This window comes from Akanthomyces muscarius, chromosome 3 (assembly GCF_028009165.1).
Source record: "Akanthomyces muscarius strain Ve6 chromosome 3, whole genome shotgun sequence".
NCBI classification, from domain to species: Eukaryota; Fungi; Ascomycota; class Sordariomycetes; order Hypocreales; family Cordycipitaceae; genus Akanthomyces; species Akanthomyces muscarius.
This window is the reverse complement of record NC_079243.1, coordinates 1,436,629-1,460,088: the sequence shown is the minus strand read 5'-3', so window position 1 is coordinate 1,460,088 and position 23,460 is coordinate 1,436,629. Positions and strand designations below refer to the sequence as shown.

The 23,460-nt window shown below is 54.8% G+C and overlaps 12 protein-coding genes across 14 annotated transcripts; 5 read left to right on the top strand and 7 right to left on the bottom strand.

The window, feature by feature from the left end:
* Positions 1 to 1,810: 1,810 nt before the first annotated feature.
* On the bottom strand, positions 1,811 to 3,211 carry LMH87_001784 (uncharacterized protein; the record flags this gene model as incomplete). Its single annotated transcript, XM_056193120.1, has 1 exon — positions 1,811 to 3,211. The coding sequence occupies one exon, from the start codon at positions 3,209 to 3,211 to the stop codon at positions 1,811 to 1,813; it is 1,401 nt and encodes a 466-aa protein (XP_056050189.1).
* A 317-nt stretch (positions 3,212 to 3,528) lies between these two features.
* Positions 3,529 to 5,621, bottom strand: LMH87_001783 (uncharacterized protein; the record flags this gene model as incomplete). Of its 2 annotated transcripts, none has more annotated exons than XM_056193119.1 (2): positions 3,529 to 5,091; positions 5,148 to 5,621. In XM_056193119.1, the coding sequence occupies 2 exons, from the start codon at positions 5,619 to 5,621 to the stop codon at positions 3,529 to 3,531; spliced, it is 2,037 nt and encodes a 678-aa protein (XP_056050188.1). The 2 variants fall into 2 exon arrangements, with proteins under 2 accessions (XP_056050188.1, XP_056050187.1); XM_056193118.1 differs by having other exon boundaries at positions 4,986 to 5,091; positions 5,167 to 5,621.
* A 393-nt stretch (positions 5,622 to 6,014) lies between these two features.
* LMH87_001782 (uncharacterized protein) lies at positions 6,015 to 7,163 on the top strand (the record flags this gene model as incomplete). Its single annotated transcript, XM_056193116.1, has 1 exon — positions 6,015 to 7,163. The coding sequence occupies one exon, from the start codon at positions 6,015 to 6,017 to the stop codon at positions 7,161 to 7,163; it is 1,149 nt and encodes a 382-aa protein (XP_056050186.1).
* Positions 7,164 to 7,277: 114 nt separating this feature from the next.
* On the bottom strand, positions 7,278 to 8,062 carry LMH87_001781 (uncharacterized protein; the record flags this gene model as incomplete). Its single annotated transcript, XM_056193115.1, has 3 exons — positions 7,278 to 7,300; positions 7,425 to 7,660; positions 7,731 to 8,062. 3 exons carry the CDS (start codon positions 8,060 to 8,062, stop codon positions 7,278 to 7,280), a joined length of 591 nt encoding a protein of 196 aa, XP_056050185.1.
* A 2,013-nt stretch (positions 8,063 to 10,075) lies between these two features.
* On the top strand, positions 10,076 to 13,336 carry LMH87_001780 (uncharacterized protein; the record flags this gene model as incomplete). 2 transcript variants are annotated; one of them, XM_056193113.1, is made up of 1 exon in its annotated part: positions 10,076 to 13,336. In XM_056193113.1, the coding sequence occupies one exon, from the start codon at positions 10,076 to 10,078 to the stop codon at positions 13,334 to 13,336; it is 3,261 nt and encodes a 1,086-aa protein (XP_056050184.1). The 2 variants fall into 2 exon arrangements, with proteins under 2 accessions (XP_056050184.1, XP_056050183.1); XM_056193114.1 differs by having other exon boundaries at positions 10,535 to 13,336.
* A 120-nt stretch (positions 13,337 to 13,456) lies between these two features.
* LMH87_001779 (uncharacterized protein) lies at positions 13,457 to 14,260 on the bottom strand (the record flags this gene model as incomplete). The annotated part of the gene is made up of 2 exons (XM_056193112.1): positions 13,457 to 13,902; positions 14,059 to 14,260. The coding sequence occupies 2 exons, from the start codon at positions 14,258 to 14,260 to the stop codon at positions 13,457 to 13,459; spliced, it is 648 nt and encodes a 215-aa protein (XP_056050182.1).
* Positions 14,261 to 14,844: 584 nt separating this feature from the next.
* LMH87_001778 (uncharacterized protein) lies at positions 14,845 to 15,849 on the top strand (the record flags this gene model as incomplete). Its single annotated transcript, XM_056193111.1, has 2 exons — positions 14,845 to 15,176; positions 15,309 to 15,849. 2 exons carry the CDS (start codon positions 14,845 to 14,847, stop codon positions 15,847 to 15,849), a joined length of 873 nt encoding a protein of 290 aa, XP_056050181.1.
* Positions 15,850 to 15,907: 58 nt separating this feature from the next.
* On the top strand, positions 15,908 to 16,242 carry LMH87_001777 (uncharacterized protein; the record flags this gene model as incomplete). Its single annotated transcript, XM_056193110.1, has 2 exons — positions 15,908 to 15,999; positions 16,113 to 16,242. The coding sequence occupies 2 exons, from the start codon at positions 15,908 to 15,910 to the stop codon at positions 16,240 to 16,242; spliced, it is 222 nt and encodes a 73-aa protein (XP_056050180.1).
* A 402-nt stretch (positions 16,243 to 16,644) lies between these two features.
* Positions 16,645 to 18,484, bottom strand: LMH87_001776 (uncharacterized protein; the record flags this gene model as incomplete). Its single annotated transcript, XM_056193109.1, has 6 exons — positions 16,645 to 16,702; positions 16,781 to 16,887; positions 16,954 to 17,058; positions 17,111 to 17,726; positions 17,801 to 18,356; positions 18,409 to 18,484. The coding sequence occupies 6 exons, from the start codon at positions 18,482 to 18,484 to the stop codon at positions 16,645 to 16,647; spliced, it is 1,518 nt and encodes a 505-aa protein (XP_056050179.1).
* A 372-nt stretch (positions 18,485 to 18,856) lies between these two features.
* LMH87_001775 (uncharacterized protein) lies at positions 18,857 to 20,465 on the bottom strand (the record flags this gene model as incomplete). Its single annotated transcript, XM_056193108.1, has 2 exons — positions 18,857 to 20,256; positions 20,375 to 20,465. The coding sequence occupies 2 exons, from the start codon at positions 20,463 to 20,465 to the stop codon at positions 18,857 to 18,859; spliced, it is 1,491 nt and encodes a 496-aa protein (XP_056050178.1).
* Positions 20,466 to 20,893: 428 nt separating this feature from the next.
* On the top strand, positions 20,894 to 21,877 carry LMH87_001774 (uncharacterized protein; the record flags this gene model as incomplete). Its single annotated transcript, XM_056193107.1, has 2 exons — positions 20,894 to 20,950; positions 21,008 to 21,877. 2 exons carry the CDS (start codon positions 20,894 to 20,896, stop codon positions 21,875 to 21,877), a joined length of 927 nt encoding a protein of 308 aa, XP_056050177.1.
* A 614-nt stretch (positions 21,878 to 22,491) lies between these two features.
* LMH87_001773 (uncharacterized protein) lies at positions 22,492 to 22,924 on the bottom strand (the record flags this gene model as incomplete). The annotated part of the gene is made up of 2 exons (XM_056193106.1): positions 22,492 to 22,577; positions 22,636 to 22,924. 2 exons carry the CDS (start codon positions 22,922 to 22,924, stop codon positions 22,492 to 22,494), a joined length of 375 nt encoding a protein of 124 aa, XP_056050176.1.
* Positions 22,925 to 23,460: the final 536 nt, after the last annotated feature.

Sequence of the window (23,460 nt, the reverse complement as noted above, 5' to 3'; positions counted from 1 at the left end):
TGGAAACGCAGCCATTCGCGCGAGACTTGCACGAGCGCGTCTTTCGAAGCCAACATCTTTCTTGGTACAATGTATTCAACCCAGTTGAGGAATCTAGTGGGGTGCGTGGCACGTGTCCCAGTGTAGATGTAAGATGAGGGTTGGATTTGTATAATCGGCTGGTAATAAGCGCTTCGTTGCAAGTCCCGGGTAAGACAACCAAGTTTTAGTAGTAATAGCAGTAGTAAGCTGACAGGAAAGGTACATGTGACTCCTCAAACTCCGGCCGCGCAAAAGAAACAATCATGAAATGAGAGCCAGGAAAAAGTCCCCAGCGATGCTGATACAGTCCAATTGAAAATGCCGGAAATTCCCAAATCGTTCACGTCGTGTATTGGCCTTTACTTGCGGCCGAAAACGGGCTGCTTCTTGCCGGTGCTCGAGGCGCTGAGGGCTCGCTTGCGACGGACAGGGACGCCCTGGGCTTCATTGCCTCCCTTGGCGCGGACTCTGCAGCCATGTTAGCAAAACGAAAGATGCACCGTAAAAAAGCGACTCGGAATCGGCCTGCGGAACTGCGCTCGAGGGCTACCGGAGAACGATTCTGTAGCGGGCGCGATTCGGGGGCAGGGAAGCCTTACTCGGACTGTAGCTTCGCAATGCGAATGCGAGTGAGGATACGGTGCATCTCGTCCATGGTGAATTGTGTGTTTAAAAGCAAGGCGCTCGTTGATGAAAGGGCGAACTGGAGTAGAACTTCTTATTCAAGATCTGAGACAGAACAGAATGATCAAGGCAGAAAGGCAAACTTGGCAAGCCACCCTCGTGAAGGGGAGGCACGCAGGGCCTTTTCAATAAAATGCTCTCCCGCATCAGCATGCATCACATGCTCTTCTTGCAACCGGCCGCTTGCACCTGTTCTAGCGCCGCACCATGACATGACACCCCCGGAGTCCACTTCCCCAAGTGGGCATCGTCAACTCTAATACCCATTTCTAGCCCATCCTGCGACGTCGAAAACTCCAACTAATTGACCCGTTCAGACTCATTGCAACACTATTCCACCGTCAGTGTCCAAGTTTCTGACACGGGCGAAAAAAAATGGTGGTGCGCGTGCGCCAACGTCTGTGCGGCCGTTGCTGCACGCCATCTTTCCGTCTTTCTGCAAGCCTTTTTTTCTTCTGTCGTTTTTTTTCCTACCCTGCGAACAGCCTGGCATGCATGAACTCGGGCTCACGCTAGCTAGCCTGGGGAAGCGACAGAAAAACGCCCCCCAAAAGCGCATGCAGGATGCTGGCGTCTTCACTTGGGGGGAGCGGCCCCCGCGTGATGGCTGGCTGACGGGAACTATGACTGCTCCTGCGTCGACGTGGCTGGCAAGACATGGAAAATAGTTCTGCTCAGCATATTGAATTTTCCGCCGTGCTTGCTCGCTCGCATTTCTTCCAGTGCCATTTCAATTAATCGAATGCAGTGGCCGACTTTATGAATGCCAACAAGGCAGCTGCCGTACAGAAATCTGCCGCAACGAGTTGCATTTATTGATCTGCGGAGCGAGCGTTTTTTTTCTGCAAGCTTTTTTTTTCTTCTCAAGTTTACCCGCGAACAGTTTCCTCGTGGCCGGCCAGGCATTTACTTGGTTAGCGGCAGCTGTACAACGCGGATACCACTTTACAACAATCCGAAAACACTACTCTTACGCGATTGATCCCTTGTAGCGTGTTATGATTTAATCAATCTATTAATAGTCATGACATTTTCTTTTGAATTGAAAAAGCTTTCCTCTGAGTCTCACTTCATCCAGAAGAGAGACTTGATATTCCAGCGTGTACTAATCTGGGTCCCAGGCCAGCACCCTCGTCTCCGTCTCAAGCATTTTGCGCTCCACGAACGATTCCATGGCCGATTGAGTCTGTTGATCGAGCAGCCCAAGCCTCTCCTTCCACACATCTTCAGAGTCGCAAGTCGCGACGACCAGTCCAAAAAACCGCGAGTCAAGCTCCTTCCGATACACGCTGTCAAAGGCGAAACTTTTCCACGCCGCGTAGACGGTCCAGAAATCACCACTGGCCCAACTCTCACGCATTTTGCCCGACAGTCGCTGGTCCTCTTGCAGCTTTCCCGAGGCGATGTAGTCGTCTTCCGCCTCGGTCATGGCCTCTAGGAATACTGGCAAGCGCGCCTTGTAAGCCTCGGCCCAGTCATCAAGACCATCCTTCCCGTATTCAGGCTGTTCCAAAAGCAGCCACCAGGGCGGCGCAAACGTGAATTCGTTCGGCGCAGCATAGCTGAACTCCCAATCAATCACTGCGACGATCTGATAGTTGGCGTCGAGCAGGATATTCGACGGCCGCAAATCGTCGCACCACAGCTTAAAAGGTCCCTTGTCGTGCTCGGAGGAGAAGAGTCGCTTTTCGCGCGAAAGCTTATGGAATAGGTGCCTGGCCGCGTATTTGCGCTCGCAGTCGGCTTTGGAGTCCACGGCATCGTTCCGCTGAGCGGCGAGATGATCGATGTGAAGGGCTGCTAAGCTTTGAAAGTATGCGGAAGAGCTGCTAAACGGAGCGGTGGGCAGTTTTTGCTGCGGTAATGTACCGACGCGGACCAACTCGTTCATCGGGAGTGACAACGGGCGTCGAGTCACCTCCCACGTCCACTCTTCGGTTCCCTCGAGAGCACCTATACGTGGAAGCTCTACTTTAGAAAGTTGCAGAAGAATTTTTGCAACCTGCCCGTACAGGTTCTTCAGTAAAGCCCCGTCAACATCTGGGTTCAAAATTGGTCGCTCATCCCTCGTGCGACCAGGAGTGTTCAGTGCTTCAATTATGTCTATGTCATGTTTCATATACTCCATGATAATGAAGGGTCCAATGTTGAGCGGGCTCTCTTCCCGAGTACCCCAGTGATGGACAAATGGAACTGGGATCGCAGTATTATTCTGGATAAACCTCATGGTCGCGACCTCTTGCTTTATCTTCTCCTCTGGGAACATCGTAGAGCCTGGTTTCATAAAGCGTATTACGGCCGAGCCGCCGTCGATAAACTTCATCCTGAAAAGAGCATTGAAGCCACCAGCCTTAGGCTCGCAGAGCTCGGTGGGTACTCCCTGTCGGTGTTTGGCAATAAAGCGGCCAACATCCCTCAAAGTCGATTCCTCGAAAAGGGAGTGGCGCCAAACGCGCTCAATGCGATCGCTCTCCTCCCAGGCGACATCATCGCCTCTCATCGCCATTGGTTGCTGACGGAATCGCCAAAGAAGATAAAATACAGGGAAAAAGATCAAGTATAGAAAAAAACGGAATGAGAGAAAATAGAATGACAAAAGGTCGTTGAGGTGAGTGAGGAGTCGAGTTTCAGATTGTCTTGGTGTTGGTGGTGAGGCTGCCCAGCCAGCAGGGGCCGTACGGCCAGGCTGCAGAGCCAATGCAAGTCGCTGCTGCATACATCACAATTTCAAATGATCATCACTAAAATCAAGGCTCTTGGATGTGAGCTATACTGCAATTTATTGGCTTTCAATTGGGAAAATGTAGCCGTCACACGTCGCCGCTACCAAGACACTGCGTCCATAGCTGCTAGCTCATCCGGCCAGTTATAAGCCAAGCCAGGCTCTCCAATCGCCTCATTCACATCCCATACGTCCTCACCATCTCTTTTATCCAGTGATATCTGCTCTTCCTGTCTCTCCACGCCACCTCCAAGCCCCTCACTATAAAACACCCGCTGCCCCGCCTCGATGATCCGCATATAGTCCCCCCCAGCCATCGCGTCGCCCATGAGCCTCTGCATCTCCCTCTCCCTCTGCCCTTCCGCAGCTTCCATCAGCTTGCCCAGCGCCGCCCACGCCGGATCTCTCCGCACCTCGTCCGACGCGCTGCCGACGACCGCGCGTGCCAGCACCCACGCGCGCTCCGACAGCGGCGTCCACCGGCAGGCGGCAAAGTGCGCAAAGACGAGCTTCATGGCCGCCCAGGGAAAGAGGCCCTGCAGCTGCCAGCGCCACGGCGCCCAGTCGTGCTGCGTGCCGAGCGCGTGCATCGCTTCCAGCGTGGTCATGCTAGCGTCGGAGAGGGCCTGGGCGATGGGCTCGGCTTGCAGGCCCGGGGTGAATAGCTGGCCGCTGTCGTGCTGTTGCCATTTTTGAGCGATGATGGCGTGCTGGATTTTGGCAAAGAAGAGTTGTGACATTTTCTGTATAAATGCCGCGAATGCTGTTTTGGATGTAAGCAAGTGTCGTTCGTGCTGCTCTTCGACGGCCAACCTGGCCGCGCTGACCAGAGTCTCGGCTTCACTGGTCTCCGCGCCCGAACTAAGATGCCGCATCTGCCGCGACAAGTTCCATATAGTCTGCCTTGTAAATAACAACATCCTCTGCTCTGGGTTGTTTGGGTATAGTCGCTCGCAGCATGCCGTCACGTCTGTAACGTCTGGGGGCCACTCAGAGACCGCCACATCAGCGACTTGGAACCGTGACGACAGGAAGCAGACCTGCAACCACATCATCTCTCGCACATCTGCATTGCCGCGGCTTTCTCGTGCTTTCTCCATGTGTAGCCCATTCTGCATTGCGACTTGTACCGTAGAAGCGGCCAGCGGACCAGCCACGTCATGCATGTTCGCGTAGGGCAGCATCGATGTGTAGATGAGAAGGGCCTGCAGCACGACCAAGTCTGTGGCTGACATGTATTTTGATCGCGCAAGCTCTCTTTCGGCAAGTGCGCGCAGATCTGTAAGAAGTGTATCTTTTGTTGTTTCGAAAGCGGCCTTTGTTTCTGCTGCAGTGAGCGTGATGGCCGCGCCAAACATAGCAGCCGAGCGCAGGGAAGCCTGTGCGGGTTCTAACTCTGACTGAGACGTGCCCCATGAATCACAAAGATGCTGCAGTGCGTCCGTTGATAGCACCTTGACAAAGGGATCGACCCTTTCTTTATATGTCTGCAACAAAAGTGAGGTTTGGGTGGAAGAGGCACCCATGTAACGCTGAGGGAGCATCGATGCATCGCCACCTAGGCCGAAGGACTGGCAGTAGCAAAGCGAAGAAGATGACTGCGAGATGAAGTCTTCCTGGGACTGTTCTGAAGCGTCTTGTATGGACTCGAATATATGATCGACCTGAAAGGGCACATTAGTCACAGGTCTTTGCTCAGCTGCGGCGCAACAGTGCCCACCTCATCACAAAAGACGGACCAAAACGATTTGGCGATCCTCACGCGTCCGTCGCCCCCGGTGACGAGCTGCCCAAAGTCTTCCTCCGGCTCCTGATCCGCATCCACCATCTCCGTCGACGAGACGGCCCTCGAGTTTGGCGTGAGCTGCCACCCGTGCCCTTCCGGCCGTGTGCCCGCTTCATTCGCCTCGTCAACCTGCGCCGAGAGCTCCGTCACCACGGCCTCGAGCCGCCGCAGCCGCTCCAGGAGGTCCGTCTGCTTCTGGTGCGGCGACGACCACTGCGGCTGCGCGCGCGCGCGGCTCGGCAGGCGGCCGCCGACGGGGTAGTGGCACTCGATGCCCGTTTTGGTGCAGACATCGCAGCGCGGCGCGCGGCGGTCGCACTTGACCTTGCGCCGACGGCAGGTGACGCAGCTCCAGATGCGGCGCTGGTCGCCGTTGCCGGCCGAGCTGCGGGGTCCCGGTTCGCTCATCGCTGCTCAAGATAGAACAAAGCCGGAGGCTGGTTAGTGCAATGGGATGGTAACGGGGAAGAGGAAAAGAAATGCTTTCTGTCACACTGTCGGCGTCGACGCCGTCAGGAACTGGCTGCTGTCGAGGTGGATCGCAGCCTCGGTCTCGGTGGTCGGCCCTAGAGTGGAGGCCGGAGGCCGGGGGTGGATGATCGGTCACGGCAGGCGGGAAGCGCAGGATTCGCAATAGTCTGCAATGAAAGCCATCAGGGGCGAAGGGGCCTGTTCAATTAGAACTTGAAAGAAGAGAAGCTATCGGTCGTCTTAAAATTGCAGGCCTTAAATGGTTGCTTCGCACCACCCTGTGCTTGCGTTCTACCAACTCCCACTTACACCTTGGCTACAACCACAAAAATGCCAGAAACCATTGTCATTCTCGGCGCTGGCTGGACCGGCCTACCACTCGCCCACAAGCTCCTCAAATACACGCTCCCCAAGAAGCCCATCCTCGTCATCCTCGTAACGCCCAATACGCATTTCTTCTGGAACGTGGCTGCCACGCGCGGCCTCATCCCGGGAGAGTTCAGCGAGGACCAGCTCTTCCTCCCCATAGCGCCTGGTTTCGCCAAATATCCTCCTTCTTCCTTTGAGCTCGTCCTTGGCGCAGCAGAAAGCATCGATGCCACTACCAACACCGTCTCCGTGCTCATCAACACTGATGGAGCTCGCCGCACGGTCAGCTACGACCAGCTCGTCATCGCTACGGGCTCGCGCGTGTCTGGCGACATGCCGCTAAAAGGCATTGGCACGCACGAGGAGACGCTCGCGGCGTGGCGCGCGCTGCAGAGCAAGATTGGTCAGGCGCGAGACATTGTCATCGCGGGGTCCGGCCCGACGGGCGTGGAGGTCGCTGGTGAGCTGGCGGCCAAGTACGGACGCACGCGGTCCATTACTCTCGTCATGAGCGGCACCAAACCGCTCGAGAAGCACGCATCTGTGCTACCCTCAGTGATCAGCACGGCCGAGGGCGACCTTTTGAAACTCGGCGTGAAGCTCCTCCGTGGCAAACGCGTGGACAGCGTCAGCACGGCGGATACAGGCACAAAGCTCACCTTCTCAGATGGGTCGGAGATGCAGACGGATTGCTACTTGCCGCTATTCGGCCTCAAGACCAACACGTCCTTTGTGCCGCCGGCGTGGCTCGACAGCGAGGGCAATGTGTCCGTCGACGACCACTTCCGAGTCGTCGGCACAGGCAATGTCTGGGCGCTGGGTGACGTGGGCAGCATGGAGCCCAAGCAAATCACCATTACCGACAACCAAATCATTTACCTCGCCGAGCATCTCAACGCACTGCTGACCGGAGCGCCGCCGTCCAAGGCGTATGAGCCGGAGAAGAAGACGCTCATCTTCCTCTCGCTGGGCAAAAGCTACGCGACGGGACAGGTCGGCAACTGGCGGCTCTTTGGGTTCCTGGTGTCATGGGTCAAAGGTCGACGGCTGTTTACCGATGCGGCGCGCGGATACGTGGGGGGTGAGAAGCTTCGTCACTCATCGTTGTAAGCTTTTTGGGATGTTCATGTATTAAAATGTTGTGTATTCGCTATTCCAGTATTTCCTAAAAATCCGAAGTCGCCCATCCTTGGGTACCCTTTTCTATACAATGAGCTGAAGACTCTAAATTCTGCTCTCTGCGCCAACTGTTCAAAATCAGTTCAACTGCAAGACTGAGAAATCAAAAACAAATGCTAGAACGACGATGCGGGTGATGTATAGCTGCTCTTGGTAGGAGCGGTGAATTGCAGACAGCTTGGGATTATTGACCTTTGCTCTTGGGCCCCTCGTGGTAGTGTGCCATCTCGAGACCGGCACGGCGGAAGCCACACTTGACGTAAAAGCCCTCATTTTGTTCGCTACAATCGAGAATGGTCTTATAGCAGCCGACATTGGCGGCGACGTAGTCGAGGGCCTGGATGAGGCGTAGGCCCAGCTTCTTGCCCTGCTGGTCCTTGGCGACAGCAATGTCTTCGATGTGGCCTACTTTTCCGAGCGAGTGGATGCTGCGAACCAGTTAGCACTCCACTTCCATGCCTTGTGTTTCCTTTGTTCTTTGACAGGGGGTCAACGTACAACTTTCGCTCGACAATCAGAGCACCTGTTGCGACGACAGCGTTTTCTGTGCGGGCCGCGTCCTCGATGACCATGATGTAGTACGACCCCGTCTGGGCCTGCATGTCCTCGTACTGTTTTTGAAAGTCCTCCTCGGTAATGTCGCCCACGGTCGTCAGCACGCGCAGGCACTCGAGGAAGCCGCTGTTGTAGTCGGAGCGTCGCAGGGCGCGCATGCGGTAGCCGGGGGGCAGAGCGGCGGCGACATCGGCGGAGACGAGCTTGTCGGAGAAGAGGCCCGGGTCCGGCATCGCGGCCGGTTGCGAGTTGAGCAGGATGGCGGGCGACGGCATTGTGATTGTTGTTGTGAGGGAGGGACGGGAGAAAAGAGGAGGAGTGGTCGTTTGTTGAATCGTGGTAGGCCGAGCACTGACTGGGCTAGGGACAGTGTGGAGGGGGCGCCCGGTGGTTGTCGGAGAAGAGGCCGGTGTCTGGCGGTCAAGGAAGAAGCATGTAGTGTCTTGTAGGGTATGGGAGCGATTGACTGTTTTGGAGAGTTGGAGAATTGACGAGGAAGAAAAAAGAAAAGGTTGATGCGAGTATGGGAGTGGACAAAGGCGGTTGAATGGCTGGAGAGATGCGACTTTAGTACGAGGCCCGCATGCGAGAGCGCGGACAAGCTGCAGGCCCTGAGGCCCTGTTGAGCCAGCCTGGCGGGTCGTGGCTGTGCTTCTGACAGGCTGTCTACCTACCTTGCAGCCTCTGTAGCAGCGCTAATCGGAGGTGCATGCAGGTGCGAGGCTGCGCTGAGGCAGACGCTGAAGCCCTGAAGCCCCTAAAAACAAAGCCCTGTAAATCCCTGAAGAGGCTCACGGCCTTGGCTGGTGGTCCTGGCAACAAAGGCCCCACTGCGCGGCGGAGCTGCGCCTCAGGTACAGGCCTCTGTGTGGCTGCTTTCAGCGCGGTGCAGCCATTAGGAGCTTCCGCTAGGCCCACGACCGGCACCCGTGTTTATTTCTGGAAACGGGGCTGAATGACGTTGGTCCAGGCACAAGAGATCGTATTGCCAGGGTCAGCACTCCTTGACTCTGTACTGGTACAGATTGGTCTGGCTCAAGACATGTCAAGGTAAAACCATCTCACACCGCACGAAACCGTCTTGCGCTCGTCTTTACTCTTTCAACTACAGGGTCTCACCTTTACGGCTCGCGGGCCGCACAACACCGGTTCCCTGCGACACTGTCGGCTACTTGCTTTTCCTCGAATCAGCAAAGTACACACGCTTGAGTAATCTGTAGTAGCGAGGCCACCGAGACGAATCTCTTGTCTTGTTAACTATTTCTGCCGACGCCAACTCAGTCTACAACGGCAGCCCTGCCATTTCTACGCAGACACGTCGGCATCACCCACCACAGCTGGATGACGTCCAAAGATAATCTCGAAAAGAAGGTCTATGTTCAGCAGACGACGACATTGATCTGCGAGTCCCCATGCATGTAAGACCATCGCGGCGTAGTTTCACCAAGCAAGAAAGAGCAGCTGGCCCAATGTCTAGGGAAACTCAACCCTGCGATATCGGTCCAGCGCGACGACGGCAGCGCGTCACACACTCGGCTCAGGTAAGGTTTGCCATCAAGGAGCTGGACTGATTCTCTTGTCGGCTTTTCTCCCTCCTTTTTTCAACCGTCGTTGAACGAGCATTTACAGTATTGCATTCCAGCGATATTCGTAGATTCATACAAGCGCATACCTCTGCAGCCACGTGTGTCGCGTAGTTTAATTGCTAGTGTTTCCACCGTGCCTTTACTGTGTACTTGCTGTACCGACACTGTACTGCCAGCTGCCAGACAAAGTCATCAGCTGGCAGGCAAATTCGTCACGCAACGCAAACGCTGACTACAATCTTCAATTCTCAAACTCATCGCTGTCATGAAATACGTCGTCCAATCTCGAGACGCAATTCTACGGTGCGTGCCGAAAGGCAGCTGCCGCTTAATGCCCACTGGACCTTGCCGCATCCTAGCGCCACCACTTTGGGCCGCATTGCTCGCCGGCGCCGCCCTCTGCTCATTGGCGCTTTCACATGCTCGTCCTGCCGCCCAACTATGATTGGGTCAATAACAACATTTCCATACTTTCGTCACCAGCTCGCCTCGCATAATTCGCCACGTTCCTGGCTTCCTGCTAATCTCTTCCGATCTTTTGTTTATTGCTGTTTTTCTTGTCCATCTAATCCTTTTGTCCGTCTCCCGCCCTGGATCCTGCCGAATTTAAACCACTGTCGTCAACCATCCACGGCCATGACATGTCTGTAATACTTTCTTCGCCTACCCACCCAACCGCCGTTACAGTCTCACCTAGCACCCATGGCGCGCGATGAACCAAACCACAAACCCGGTCCGACACTGCTGCCGGGCCCGATAGCCTCTACCATCAGTCTCGCGACGCGCTCAACGTCACTCGCCATTCGACTTGGCTCTCTTGTTAGCGGATATGGACTCGACGCCGCGCGTTTCACAACCCTGTCCAGTCTCGAGGTAGCCCGCGGCCTGGTCGAGGTTGTTCTTACGCGCGCCGGCAGAGACACCCTAGATCACGCAAAGAGCACTCTAGCTGCGGCGGATGCAGAAAATGTACTCGAGCGCAGCTTGGAGAGCCTCCATTACGCAGTCATACAAGTCGCCTTTTGGACCTCGGCCAGCTTTCGTTTAACCGGAACTACCCTCTCATTGGCGTCGGATACGTCGCAGCTCTTCCTTTCCTCCCTGGATAAACTTCTTGGGTCGACAGATTCTTCTCGTGCCGTCGCCAGCATCATTACACTCATGCGCCACGAGTTTCGCAATCCAGTCACAGGAACCAAGGGAGAGCGCGTCGGTGTCCTCGACTTGACACTCGCTCTGAGTGCCTTGGCATACCTCCAACAAGCCTGTCGCAAGCTGCCCGAGGAAGAAACCCGCCGAAAAGCGTTTGAAGAGGTCATTTGGGATGTGGTTGTACTCAACGACGGCGACCGCGTCGACATTGACGACGAGATGGCTCTGCAACGCGGATATGCACCAGCATTTAGCCATGAGGCATCCCGGCGAGGCTCCCAGGATGAAGAGGAAGCGTTGTCACAGTTAAAGAGTCACATTACAAAATCTCTTCCACCTGAAGCAAAGGTGACCATTTTCAACTCTGTCACAACAGTTCAGACGATTACCGTTGAAGTCGAAGGTTGTCTACCGGTATTACCAACGCCCCCCGGAGCCGAGATTATCGAGACCAGTACACCTGGCTCCCGATCAAAACGCCTTTCTTATCCAGGTCACGAAAATGACGGTCCTTATCGAGTCGTGTACAGAATAGAGAGGGACAAATTCCGGGCCATGACTCTGGAAGGAGGCGACGACGCGGAAACAGGATCAGTCCTAGGCGAAATTGACAGCGACAAGGAGTCTTCGTCTACCCCGATGCAATACGACCCAGCCACTGGAACATTCATGCCTGCATCAGCTCCGTTGCCTCCTCCAAAAGATGCTGAAGTTCCCAAGCCAAGTTCGCCAACTGCTTCTCCCGACAAAGACACTGCTTCTCTCGACATGAACATTGCTTCTCCCGAAATGGACAAGAATCGTCAAGGGTCGAAAACAATCCAAGATCGCAAAACTGAGCCTGCTGCAAACCAGAAACGTCAGAGACAGCCTGCTGCCGCGGCATCGTCTGAGAAAGCAAATACACCAACTGCCAGAAGGCCGCCGCCCAAGAAGAAGGCAGACAGCATCGGGCGCTCCACGGATAAAAAGGTTGGACTGAAACAGGCTCTCAAAGACGGGGGCCAGTCCCTCTCTAATATGTGGAACAAGGATGGCAATGATACTGGCGCAAGACCAAGACCTGCTAGTAGCCGCGCTGATTCATCGCAAAAAGTGACGGCGCTGCACAACCGTCCCACCAAAGCGTCGCAAGAACGATCCATTGCGAACCGAAGATCTCTCGCCACTCCAGAGCCGTTAAATCGAAGTTCTTCGCGAGCCAGCTACATCTCACTTGCCGATAGACGACAGCCCATTTCCGCACAAGGTGGCTACCCTGTCATTACTGGCGGAGTGGCGCCACCTTCGCCGACTCTCACGAAACAGGATTCAGCATTTGCAACAGACTCGACCATTCGACCCCGCCGAGGCTCGCTTCTCAACACCAACATTCCAGCGTCTCCGATGAGGGGTCATCGCCGCAGCGGATCATATGCCCCCAGCCTGTATAGCCTCGCAACAAACGACTCCCAGACCTCTCTCGTTCTCTCTTCGTATTACAAGAAGAGTACTTACAGCACCGCCGACGCGTTGCACACTCTGCGCCGAGAAGGTTTCGTGGATGGCACATTCCCAGAGGGTCACCTTCTTCCCAATATTACCAGATATATGCGCTTCTCCTCTGCATGCTACGGGTCTCATTTTCTGAAGTTCCTCGGAATTTCCAAGGACATGCCGAAATTGACGAGCTGGGACGGAACCCATCAAGATGTGCGCCACTTTGCCCATCACACTGAATCAAACGCCGGAAATATCTTGCTTGCCTCGTTTGTTGATCCTCAGGGAGGATCGGACTCGAGTGGCTCTACTGGCACCGGAGTGCCGCTTGTTCATTACATATCGCTTGATCACGAAGCCAAGGCTGTTGTTCTGGCCTGTCGCGGCACGCTTGGCTTTGAGGATGTTATGGCTGACATGACTTGCGACTATGACAACCTCGTCTGGAAGAACCGATCTTACAAAGTGCACAAAGGCGTGCATGCTTCTGCACGTCGCCTGCTATATGGCGGCGACGGCCGCGTTTTGGTGACACTCAAGGAGGCACTTGGCGAATTTCCCGACTACGGTCTGGTGCTCTGTGGCCACTCTCTCGGAGGCGGCGTAACAGCTCTTCTCGGCGTCATGCTGGCCGAAGCAAATCCCAACGGCCCGGGCTTCGTCACGGCTCCCGAAGCCTCCTTCAGAAAGATGCTCACCGATAGCACTGCCAAAGACAGTAAATATAACAACACATTTATCCCCGCCGGACGACGCATTCATGTCTACGCATACGGCTCACCGGGCGTCATGTCCCCGAAGCTCCGCAAAATCACCCGCGGTCTCATCACGACCGTTGTTCACGGCGACGACCTCGTCCCGCACCTGTCCCTTGGCATCCTGCACGACTTTCAGGCCCTCGCCCTCGCTTTCAAGAACAAGGAGAACGCGACCAAAGCCGACATCCGCAAACGTATGTGGACCGCCTTGCAAAACAATCTGACCGAGGCATGGCATAGCAGCAGTGAGTCTCGCGCCGTCCCCGGCAACGACGACGATAAATGGATGCTCCCTGCGCTGGCGGCTCTTCGCGAGACTTTTACGTGCGAGCGGCTTGTGCCGCCGGGCGAGGTGTTTGTGATTGAGAGCTACCCTGTGCTGCGAAGAGAGGCTTTCCTGCTGAATGGCGAGGGCTTGCTGGGACGGCCGGCGACGAGGGTGATTTTGAAGTATGTGCGGGATGTCGAGACGAGGTTCCTGGAGCCAAGATTCGGCACGAGCATGTTGACGGATCACAGTCCGGCGAATTACGAAAATGCCCTGAATAAGATGAGGTTGGGCGTGGTGGACTAATATATGACGAGGCATATAAATATGCATACATACGAACGATAGATGAGCGTTGATTTGGCCGATACCACATATACAAATTCTCTAATATTACACTATTTCCATATTCATGATATGTCTTGATTAAAAATCCTGAACGCCAGTCTCCCCCTCCAACCGCTTAGCATCATCCACTCGCGCCGGCTCCTCCTCGTCGAACCACTGCTCCTCGGCCTCCATCCTCGCCAGGCCATCATACTCTTCATTCCCATCCACCGCTGCATAGTCAAACTCTTCATCCTGACCTCTCACGAAGCGGTTCGTGAGAAACGCCTGCCAGAGCTCCAGCCCGTGCGTCTTGGACTCAGCAGGCTGGTCCCACGTCTCCTCGATGCCCGTCGTCGTTGTGGTCGGGCGAGAAGGAGCCTGGCTGCCAGATGACAATGGGGCCTCGCGCAGGTCGGCGAGCTTGGTCTCGCCGCGGACGAGGTCAGCCTCGAGGGTGCGCCCGTAGCCTTTGGCTCGGCCTTCGGCTTCGCGCTCGGCGGCGGATTGGTGCCGCTTGACGAGGCGCTCATACAGTATGGGGTCTAGCTTGTGTGTTAGCCCAAAGCTGCTGTTTTCACATGTACATGGTCAAATATGGATAAGGTGGTGGTTTTTTCGCGGCCAAGAAAGTAGCAAGCACTCGGATCCGGCCCATGCCGGTTAGTTGCCAAATAAAAATCAATACTAGGGAAGCGCACCTGCTAGCTCATGCTCGATGCTGGTCAGGTACTCTGGGTGGCGTTGGAGATGCTCGCGCCGACGGTTCTGGATCTGCACCTGCGCGCTGTGGGCGTCGGATTTGCGCTGTCGCGGGACGGGCCTTTCCGGTGTGGTGTGCGCTGCTTGGCCGGGGGTGGTGGCTGGCAGCGAGGCGTCGCCGTCATCTGCCGACGCCGACATGATGTGTGATGCGAGATGCAGGTCGATTGGGCCGTGGTGATGCGGGAACTACGTGGGAGGTGGATGGGTGTGGGCATTGCTCAAGCTAATAATTTGCACTACAGAACACAACGGATCATTATCGCGACGAGCAACGGGGTCATGGGTAGAACAAAATACAAGCAAATAACTCTCTGTATTCTTTTTCGATGCATTCTGTGGTTTTCGGTCCAGCTGCCGATATTGTGCTGCTGTCCGTTGCCTGGACACTGAATCTGTCTCTGGTCGTCGGTTGCGGGTGTGAAGATTTGGTGTAGAGTGGCAACAGCATCATCAGAGTAACACCGGAATTACATGGCAGCCGCATAAGGAAAATTTTGCATCAAATCCAGGTCTCACATTGTCGTACAGAAAACTTGCGTGTCGCCTCTTACCCGGCCGAATTTGATTCCGGCGTCCATATAAAATGGTTCAAACCGCCCGATCTTGCAAGCCTATTCATCTCCCAGCCTAGATAAGCGAGCGATTCAAAACTCCAAATCCCGCACCAGCACATTTCCCAGTCGATATCTTTTTATTTGTTTTCTTCTTGATATTTCTGGCCCATGTCCGACCTCGGCTTTGAACCTCGCGAGGATATGCTCTGGACCAGGCTAGAAGCGGCTGCCTCTCAGCTCGCCATACAACATCAAGACAATGAATCCATGATTGAGCAGATTGCCGAGGCCAAGGAGCTCGTGGAGGACTACATTGGCGCCTATGAGCGAGGGCGGCCTTTTTGGAGCCGAGATGTGATGGCTAGCCTTGACCGACAGATTGATGCCTTGGTGCAGGCCGTCGACGCTGGAGACAAAGACGCCGTCGTCACAATCGAGGACGTGGTCGGGCGCGAGAGGAGCTGGTCTCTGACCTGTCCAGGTCCTCCCAACAAAGATCGGTCGGTACGAATGGCAATCTGCTAACGTTGTAGCAAGCATTTTGCTACCCTCCTCCTCCCTCTCCTCTTGAGCAATTGCTACATTTTCAAAGTTCATGCAGAGCCATACTCTGACACCAAGTCCTTTTTTAGTGAGACATACCATATCCGCTACTGTGTGCATCAGCACATGACACACATGTCCCCCAAGTTTCCGGAGTCCATGATGGACATTGAGACACCCATCGGCATCGTCTACGGGACCAAGCCCAAGCCCTCCGGGTGGTCGCTGGCCGAGCTCGAGGCCGCTTTCCGCGTGCATCAAGCAGCATGGCAGCATAGCACCGCCTGTGGCGCTCTGATAAGCATTCTCGGTACATCAAGCACCTCGGCCATTCGTAAGATTGTCTGCTTTGGCCTCGGCCGCCTCGACGACTGGGCCAAGACAACACACGAGAAGCTCGCAACCTCGGTTCAGCGCGCCGCCACCCAGCACGCCGCCGCCCTCACCATGGTTGAGACATTGACAGCCAAACAGGACAAGGACGGAAATACGGGGGGCCATGGTACATTACTACACGCAGGACCCCGCATACGCCGACACGGAAAAGGCGCTGCTGGCGAAGCTAGGCTTCACTGTGCTCGAGGACCCCAAGGGCTTTCTCGAGGTGGACGAGCACACGCTCGTGTTTAGCGTCATACCCAATGTGCCGGTACGGCAGATTGTGGTGGACATGGCTCGGACGGCGGCAATGGTGTGGAACGAGATTGAGGAGGATAGGGAGGATGAGGCGCACAAAGATTATGGGATGGAGATGAGGTGGGGTGAAGAAATGCGCATCTCGTGAGTACAGCCCAAACCTGGCCTTCCCACGCTTTAATCGGAGTCTCTCCCCAAACTATAACTGCTGTTGTATTGAGAGAAAGGGTGATGTTGCGTACTAACAGGACCTACAGGCCGTGGTTAACGGATGAGGGCTCGACTCGCGTCACGGAGATGGGGAAGCATTATATTCATCACTCGTTTCCTGGCGACCCATTCGATCACGAAATTTTTGGGCTCGTCGGCATATACCTAAGAAAATAAAGGCCAATACTTGCCTGGTGGGGAAGGAAGTGAGACCTCTTCACCGTTGCCCGCGCAGATCAGGGCTAGAGGGCGGGCGTCGACGAGGCGATGTCCGCTTGACGACGAACTTCCGCAGCGAGATATGATTTTTCACTAGCCATTCTAAACATCAGCGAGAGGAAGCAAATATATGGGTAAAAAGACATGGAAGACGAGGGTATTCGCTGCCACCTGCTTCGCAATTCCCCACCAACGAGGTTCTGACACAGACGCGGCAAGTTCTTCTATTACAAGTATCAAGCAGAGTCCTGGAACAAAATCCAGATTACACAGCATAATTCGGTTCACTTTCTATCAAATTCATCTAATACTCTGATTGGAGGATTAAGCAACCCATCTTCATCGACATTTCAACCATCCTCATCGCGCATCAAGCTGTCTCCCGGCCATTTTGGTATACCGAGCCGCAGTCCATTGCCTGCATTGGCGTCCCCAAATCATCATCGGCACTGTAAGCAGCGAGACGCCAATAGATAAGCAGCAAGAGCAAACAAACATATTATATAGTCCCATTCGGTCAACCCAGGGCGTCAAGCACATGGCCCCTACCACGCCAAAAGCATTGCGCACAAATGTGACGCCTATGTACGCCTCTCCGATAACCTGACATGACGTTAGGACTTGTGCCTGAGACCAGAACAGAATTTAGAGCAACAAGTAGTGACTTACATCTCTATAAGAATCCACAAGATAAACGAGCGTAATGTTGCCAAGAGCTGTGCTCCCGAAGCCGTACACTCCTAGGCCGACCGCTGGAACTGGCCATGGCATGCCCTGTATTCATTAGCCTTACCGCACGCGGCACATTTCGTGTATGCTTTCTCACTTTTGCAATTGACAACCCAAACATCAAATATCCAGCCGGAGCTATCACAATACTGGGAAAAGCGAGCCAAAGACGCATTTCTGGCTCATACAACCCACCGTTGCGTCGCGCTAGCCATTTAATGGTGTAATCAGACAGATGGCCTCCAAAGTATCCTCCAAGAATGCAGCCAAGCAGCGTGGGGATATTCAAAAGTCCGACACCCGATGATGAGAAGTTGTACGGCGGCAGCGTAAAGTAGGTGGCCTGCACGTTGAGCACAATCGCCAGCCAGGCGAGCAGCGACCCGTACACGAGAGCGACAAACGCGACACCGGGAAAGGTGGCCAGGATGATGAATGGCTGGTAGGTGTGCCGAAACACGCTTTTGAAAGAGCTGCCAGTGCGGGTGAAGAGCGCGAGTCGCTCGCGATACGATCTCATGGGAATGTCATCCCGGATGGGAGGGCGCTCCGGGGAGAGGGTTTCGACCTGTTGAAGATCGGCTTTTTCCACATCGATAGCGTCTGGTTCGTCGGCGCTGGGATACGGCGCGGGTGTGAAGATGGTTTCTTCGTAGAAGATGGAAAATGCCAGGAATAAAACTCCCGACAAAATCACGCTCCACCACCAGATCCTGCGATTGGGGGAGAGACACGGTTAGCATACAACATCGTCCTCTGCGAAGTGAGCGCAGAGTGCTTGACTGACCAGCGCCAGCCCTGTGCGGCCGCAATGTAGCCCGCCGCCACCGGCGAGAGATATGTGCCCGTATTAATCGCAATCGTAAGGATGTTCGTCTTGGCACCGCGCTGCGAAACGAAGAAGAGATCCGCAATCGTCATGGCGCAGATAATCTCGCCCACCGAGCCCGCCAGGCCGCACACGAGGTTGAACCCATACAGGTCGCCGAGCGTCTGCATGCGGGCCTGCCAGATTGTCGTTCCCACCAGCACGGCGATGCTCAGGAGATAGATGGGCCGCCTCCCAAAGCACAGCGCAAAGGGGATAAAGAAGACGCCGCCGATGGCGATGCCGGCGTCGGACACGGCAAAGGACTGGTTGAGCTGCTGAAAGGAAAAGCCCAGCTCGTCCTTCACCTGGCCATAGACGACGGTGGCAATGTCGATGACGACGTAGATGACAAAGGTGTAGAAGCAGGCGAGGCCAAAGTTGACGTTCTTGCGGAGGCGCGACCAGTTGAGGGGGTCGTTGGGATCGCTGCTGGGGACGGGCTGCAGGATGGTTCGGCTTTGCGAAGCCGTCACTGTGAAAGCATCAGAGGGGAAGACGAGGTTGGTGGTGGTATGGGCACGAACCATCGTCTAGAAGGACGGTTCCAGGTGGATGTTGGCCAGAAGCTGACGACCAGGTGTTTCCGCTGCTGTCTTCCATATTGGCCAGTCAATTCGCTACAAGTCTCTTGAGATGTAGGTATGCGGAGAGGTGAGCAGGACTTGGGAGTCTTTGCATGTTATATAACCACAGCTGCATGTTCCTCTATCAGCCCCTCTATCTGTGCTGGCGATACCAAACAACGGCAGACAAGGGTTGTTTCCATTAGTTATCTGGGGAAGTGGATGTCGCTACGAAGCCGGTGGGGGCGTGGCACATGGTATGGAGAGCTGCATTATCAATTGCATACACCGCGGGACTGATTAGCTAGTGCGTCGGCAATCCTATCTAGACCTAGCGTAACATTTTGAGGCTTGCAGTGGCGCCTCGCCAATTGATTGTCGACTAAGCTGAGGCTACCGTGCTACGCCGTCAAATAAAAACAGTGGCAAGCGCTTCAGAGTTGAAAAGCATGTCGATACCTGCCGGTTCGTCCCCGTTGACGCCCTCCCAGGCATTCTTAAACAACCGAACTACCGATGTCGATGCTCGTAGCCCTGACGCATGCGCCAGCGCGTTGACATAGGTGGTCGCGGTATTTTGCTCCTTGAGAGTAGAAGCAGCCAGGCCAAGGATAATTACTGGCCATAGCAAAACTGGCGAGAAAAACCTGACCTTAATCAAAGTCTTGAGCCAGCCGTAGCCAGTACGTGCTAATTCCCGAATAGGGTCCTGATCTTGCGTTGTCGCAAGATTCCGCATTTTGGACATGACGACCCAACAGGCGCTGGAGAACAGGCAATGCGCGGCATCAGACTGATCATCCAATGTCAGTGTCGAGAGGCAGTCATCACTCAGCGCATAGTCTTCGTCTGCCGATAGCGACGGCGATGCTCCGTGAGACGGCAGATGTTGTGGTAGATTTTGCGCAATTCGTTCCAATTCAGACAGCTGCAGCTCATTCAGCGGTACTTGACGAAGAAGTACCGAAAGCTTGAAGACGGCATTGAATGTTGACGGCTGCAGGCCGATCCACAGACTATGCCGCCACAAGCCACACTGAATGCTCGATACGGCCCAGATGTCGACAAACTTGTCGAGAAATGTGCAGTCTCTGCTGCTTTCCTCGCGCGGCTGGAAGAGGCTCGTAACTGCTATTCGATATATCAGACTTTCCAGCTGAAGAATGTGGCGCATGTTGGTTGGCGGGAATTGAGCAAAACGGTGGAGGAAATAGCCTCGCGCAGACTTGACGTGGGCATCCGACGGCCACTGCTGCCCATCGCCGAATTTTTCAAAAATGTGCAGCAGAAGCATGCAGCACAACGCCCATTCTTGCGGTACGGGTGTGGACTCCAAGTGCCTCCGCAAGCCAGAAATGGCCTTGGAGTGGCACTCGAGCGCCATGAGGCGCCAATGGCTGCTGTCTGACGATGGATGCTGCTGCGCAAGCTGCGCCGCCCCGAGCGCAAGCCATGTATATGCATACGATGGAAACTCGGCGATTAACGGAAGAAAAGGCACGAGAATCGTGTAGTGATCGTCAAAGTATGCGCCGTGGATTGCGCGGTTAGCGTGACATACAACCTCCCATGCGTGAGCTGCCGGCACGCCGGCTAGCCCGTCGGGGAAATGCAGGAGGAAGCTCGAACTCGGACGGATCGAGGGGAAAGAGTCTAAACGCCGATGCCGCTGCAGCTCCTTTCTGCAGGGTTCTGGAGACGCGATGGCCGGCATGGGCTCTGTCCAAGTGCAGCAGTCGGGGTGCCCGCGCTGTAGACATCTTCCGCAAACTGGTCTCGCTTCATCGCATTTCTTTTTTACACGACGACCTGCGCATAAGGGTGTTTATTAGCACGGTTACTAGCGTTGCGAGGTGTCATGTAGCGGCCAACGACTTAAAATGCAGCCAAGCGGCGGAGGAGGGGTTGTCTCAGCTCCATGACTTACAGGATAAGCACCCAGTCCTAGATCGCGGCTGTCTCTTTTTGGCCGCATAGTCGACCATGCCGCCGGACCACAGCTCAAAATTCGCAAACATGGCCGTAATGTTTTAGTTTTGGAGCAGGTTTTGGACGTTGGTAGGTTGTGGAGGCAAATCCAGGGCGACAGCGTGGACCTGTTGAAGATGGAGAAGGAGGGGCACGTTCATGACTAGTGTGGCGGCAATCCTATTTTGGATATCTGCTATCTGCCCCTAGACCAGCACGGACTCCGCGGGGCTGTCATTCATGGACTTGGCATGCTCAATGGCATTGTTCTATACCACGAGGAACAACCGGTGGATTCTGAGGGCTGACAGTATATAAGCACACATTTCTCTCTTGGTCTGACCATCAGTACGCAGTCAACTGCAGTTACGCAGGTCTACGCTTTTCCCTTTCCCTGCTTCTCGTTAGCCAGCCAGAATCCCGTTCACGACTGACGCTTCAATCGGACTACCACTTCTGTTCAGCGCTACACATCAACATGACAGAGACATTGCCAAACAAAGTGCGCGTCGCTCTCGTCCAACTTTATTCGCATGTAAGTGAGCAAATGACTTGTCAAACCTATTAAATTACCCGACTAACGTACTGACAGCCAACGGATATCGAGGGCAACTTTGACCGTGCGGCAAGCCACATTCGCAAAGCCGCGGCGGACGGCGCTCACATCGCCGTGCTACCCGAGTACTACTTGGGTGACTTTTTCGAGCAGCTGAAAGATCCTGCGACCGCCGTAGCGACTTCAGCCTCTTACCTGCAGCGCTACCAGTCTCTGGCGCGAGAGCTAAAGATTGGCATCGTTCCGGGCACGTTGCTAGAAACCAAGACCCAGGGCACTGCCGCCAGCACCACATTCACCGGTAAGCTTGCCAACACGGCATACTTCATCGGGCCAGACGGTGCCCTGCTCGGCCGCTACCAGAAAAAGAACCTGTGGCACCCCGAGAGGCCTCATGTCGTCGCCGACAGCGAGTCCCCGCACCGCGCCTTTGACACGCCGTGGGGGCGCATCGGTCTCATCATCTGCTGGGACATGGCGTTCCCCGAGGCGACGCGCGCGCTCATCTCGGACGGGGCGCGCATCGTCATCTGCTCGTCGTGCTGGCTGGCAGAGGACGGGGGCGCGGGGCGGCAGGTGAATGCCGATTGCGAGGCGCTCTTTTTGCGCAACGCAATCGTGTCGCGGGCGTTTGAGAGCACGTGCGCCGTCGTCTTTGTGAATGCAGCCGGTCCCGCCGGCAGCATAGATGGTAAAGACTCGCGAGGGCTGGAGTTTATAGGGCAGAGCCAGGTGGCGATGCCGTTGCAGGGGAGTCGCTGTATGCTTGGTCGGGCGGAGGAGGTGAGGGTGGTGGAACTGGACATGGATGTGCTGGATGTGGCCGAGGACGTGTACAAGATTCGGCAAGATATGGCCAGGCCAGGGTGGCATTACCCCCTCCACGTCAGTGAAGATAGATCTTAGCAGCTTTGTTATCACAGAAGGACTACTGAGTATAGATATAGCGCACACTCTTCATCGTAGTGTTGCGCTCAATCGTGATGGCTGTTGGCCATGCTAATATGCAACCCGCAACATATCGGATTGGCAATGCAAAGAAGAAAACTATTGTCATCATCACCACCCATCTGAGCGCCCAACCGTGTCAACACCTGTCCTCAAACGTAATATCCGGTCTTTTCGCTGCTAGCCGCGGCAACGTGTCGAAAAAGTGCTTTGCAATGTCCATCATCGCCATCAGGTTTGTCGACAGGTGCTGTTCCTATCATTTTCTCGGCACCATGTCTTTTTTGTCTTCTCTTCTTCTTCTTCTTCTTCTTCTTCTTCTTCTTCTTCTTCTTCTTCTTCTTCTTCTTCTTCTTCTTCTTCTTCTTCTTCTTCTTCTTCTTCTTCTTCTTCTTCTTCTTCTTCTTCTTCTTCTTCTTCTTCTTCTTCTTCTTCTTCTTCTTCTTCTTCTTCTTCTTCTTCTTCTTCTTCTTCTTCTCCAAAGCAAAGAAAGACAGGCGCTCACAGTACTTTGATCCAGCATTTGCGACCAGGCACTCGGATACACGTCATTGCTTCCTGGGTACCACAAATTAAGACCTGGGTACAGGTTCTTCACCCCCGCCGAGTTCGGCATCTCCATACCCGGTATAAGACCTCCGTCCGAACCCACCAGGAGCTACAGGCCCAACAGGCGCGGAAACCGCAAGCCGTCCAGCATAGCCAGCTTCTCATACTCATGGCCCACGTGCCCTGCCGGGTCAAGTAATAGGAAAGCCCGGGGTTCATGCGGTCGGCGTAGCTCTGCCACCGCTCCGACTCAATCGGCTCAAACGTCTCCAGAAGCGTGTCCGCGAAGTAAGGCTCGCCGCGGTGCGCCCAGAGCAGCAGCACGGCCGCATCGAACCAGAGGCGGCAGACGCCGGCGCAGGTAGCCAGCGTGGCCAATTTGTCCTCTTCCACGCCAAAGCTGGGATAAACTTCATTCTTCGTAGAGGTAGTCTGCCACACAGAGTAAAGAAGCATCTCGTAAAGCTTGATGTACCAAGGGGGCGTATCAAGGGGGGGGTTATCGGAAATCTCAACTTATGGCTAGGTCGATACCCCAGAGCTTGCGCTTCAGATCGCGATTGGCTGGCGTGTACCTCATGTTTTCGAAATGGGGTGCATCAGCTCGGGCAGAGCAAGAACCCGCTGACAGGCGCTTGGCTGTGATGATGCCATGACTATCAGACTTTGCAAAGAACTTTTCCTTGCAATTCCTCAGATGTCGAGAGTTTATTGTATGCGGCCGGCGTTCGCGTTATTTGTTTATGAGTCGGGCGCGTTGAGTCGGAACGGTGTAAGTGAGAGCCGCTAGTTTAGCAAGGCGCCGCAGCTAGGTCTCTGGCTTCGCCCTGGTGAGGCTGGCAGCATCGAGTTGCAGTGATATTTACGAGAGAAGAAAACAGGATCAGAGTAAATGACGAGCTTCACCCATAAGATCTTATTGAACGTCATCAGTTCTTCTTCAGGTACCTGCTCAGGTGCAATAAGTTCAGCCTCCAGTGGCTCCAGTTGGG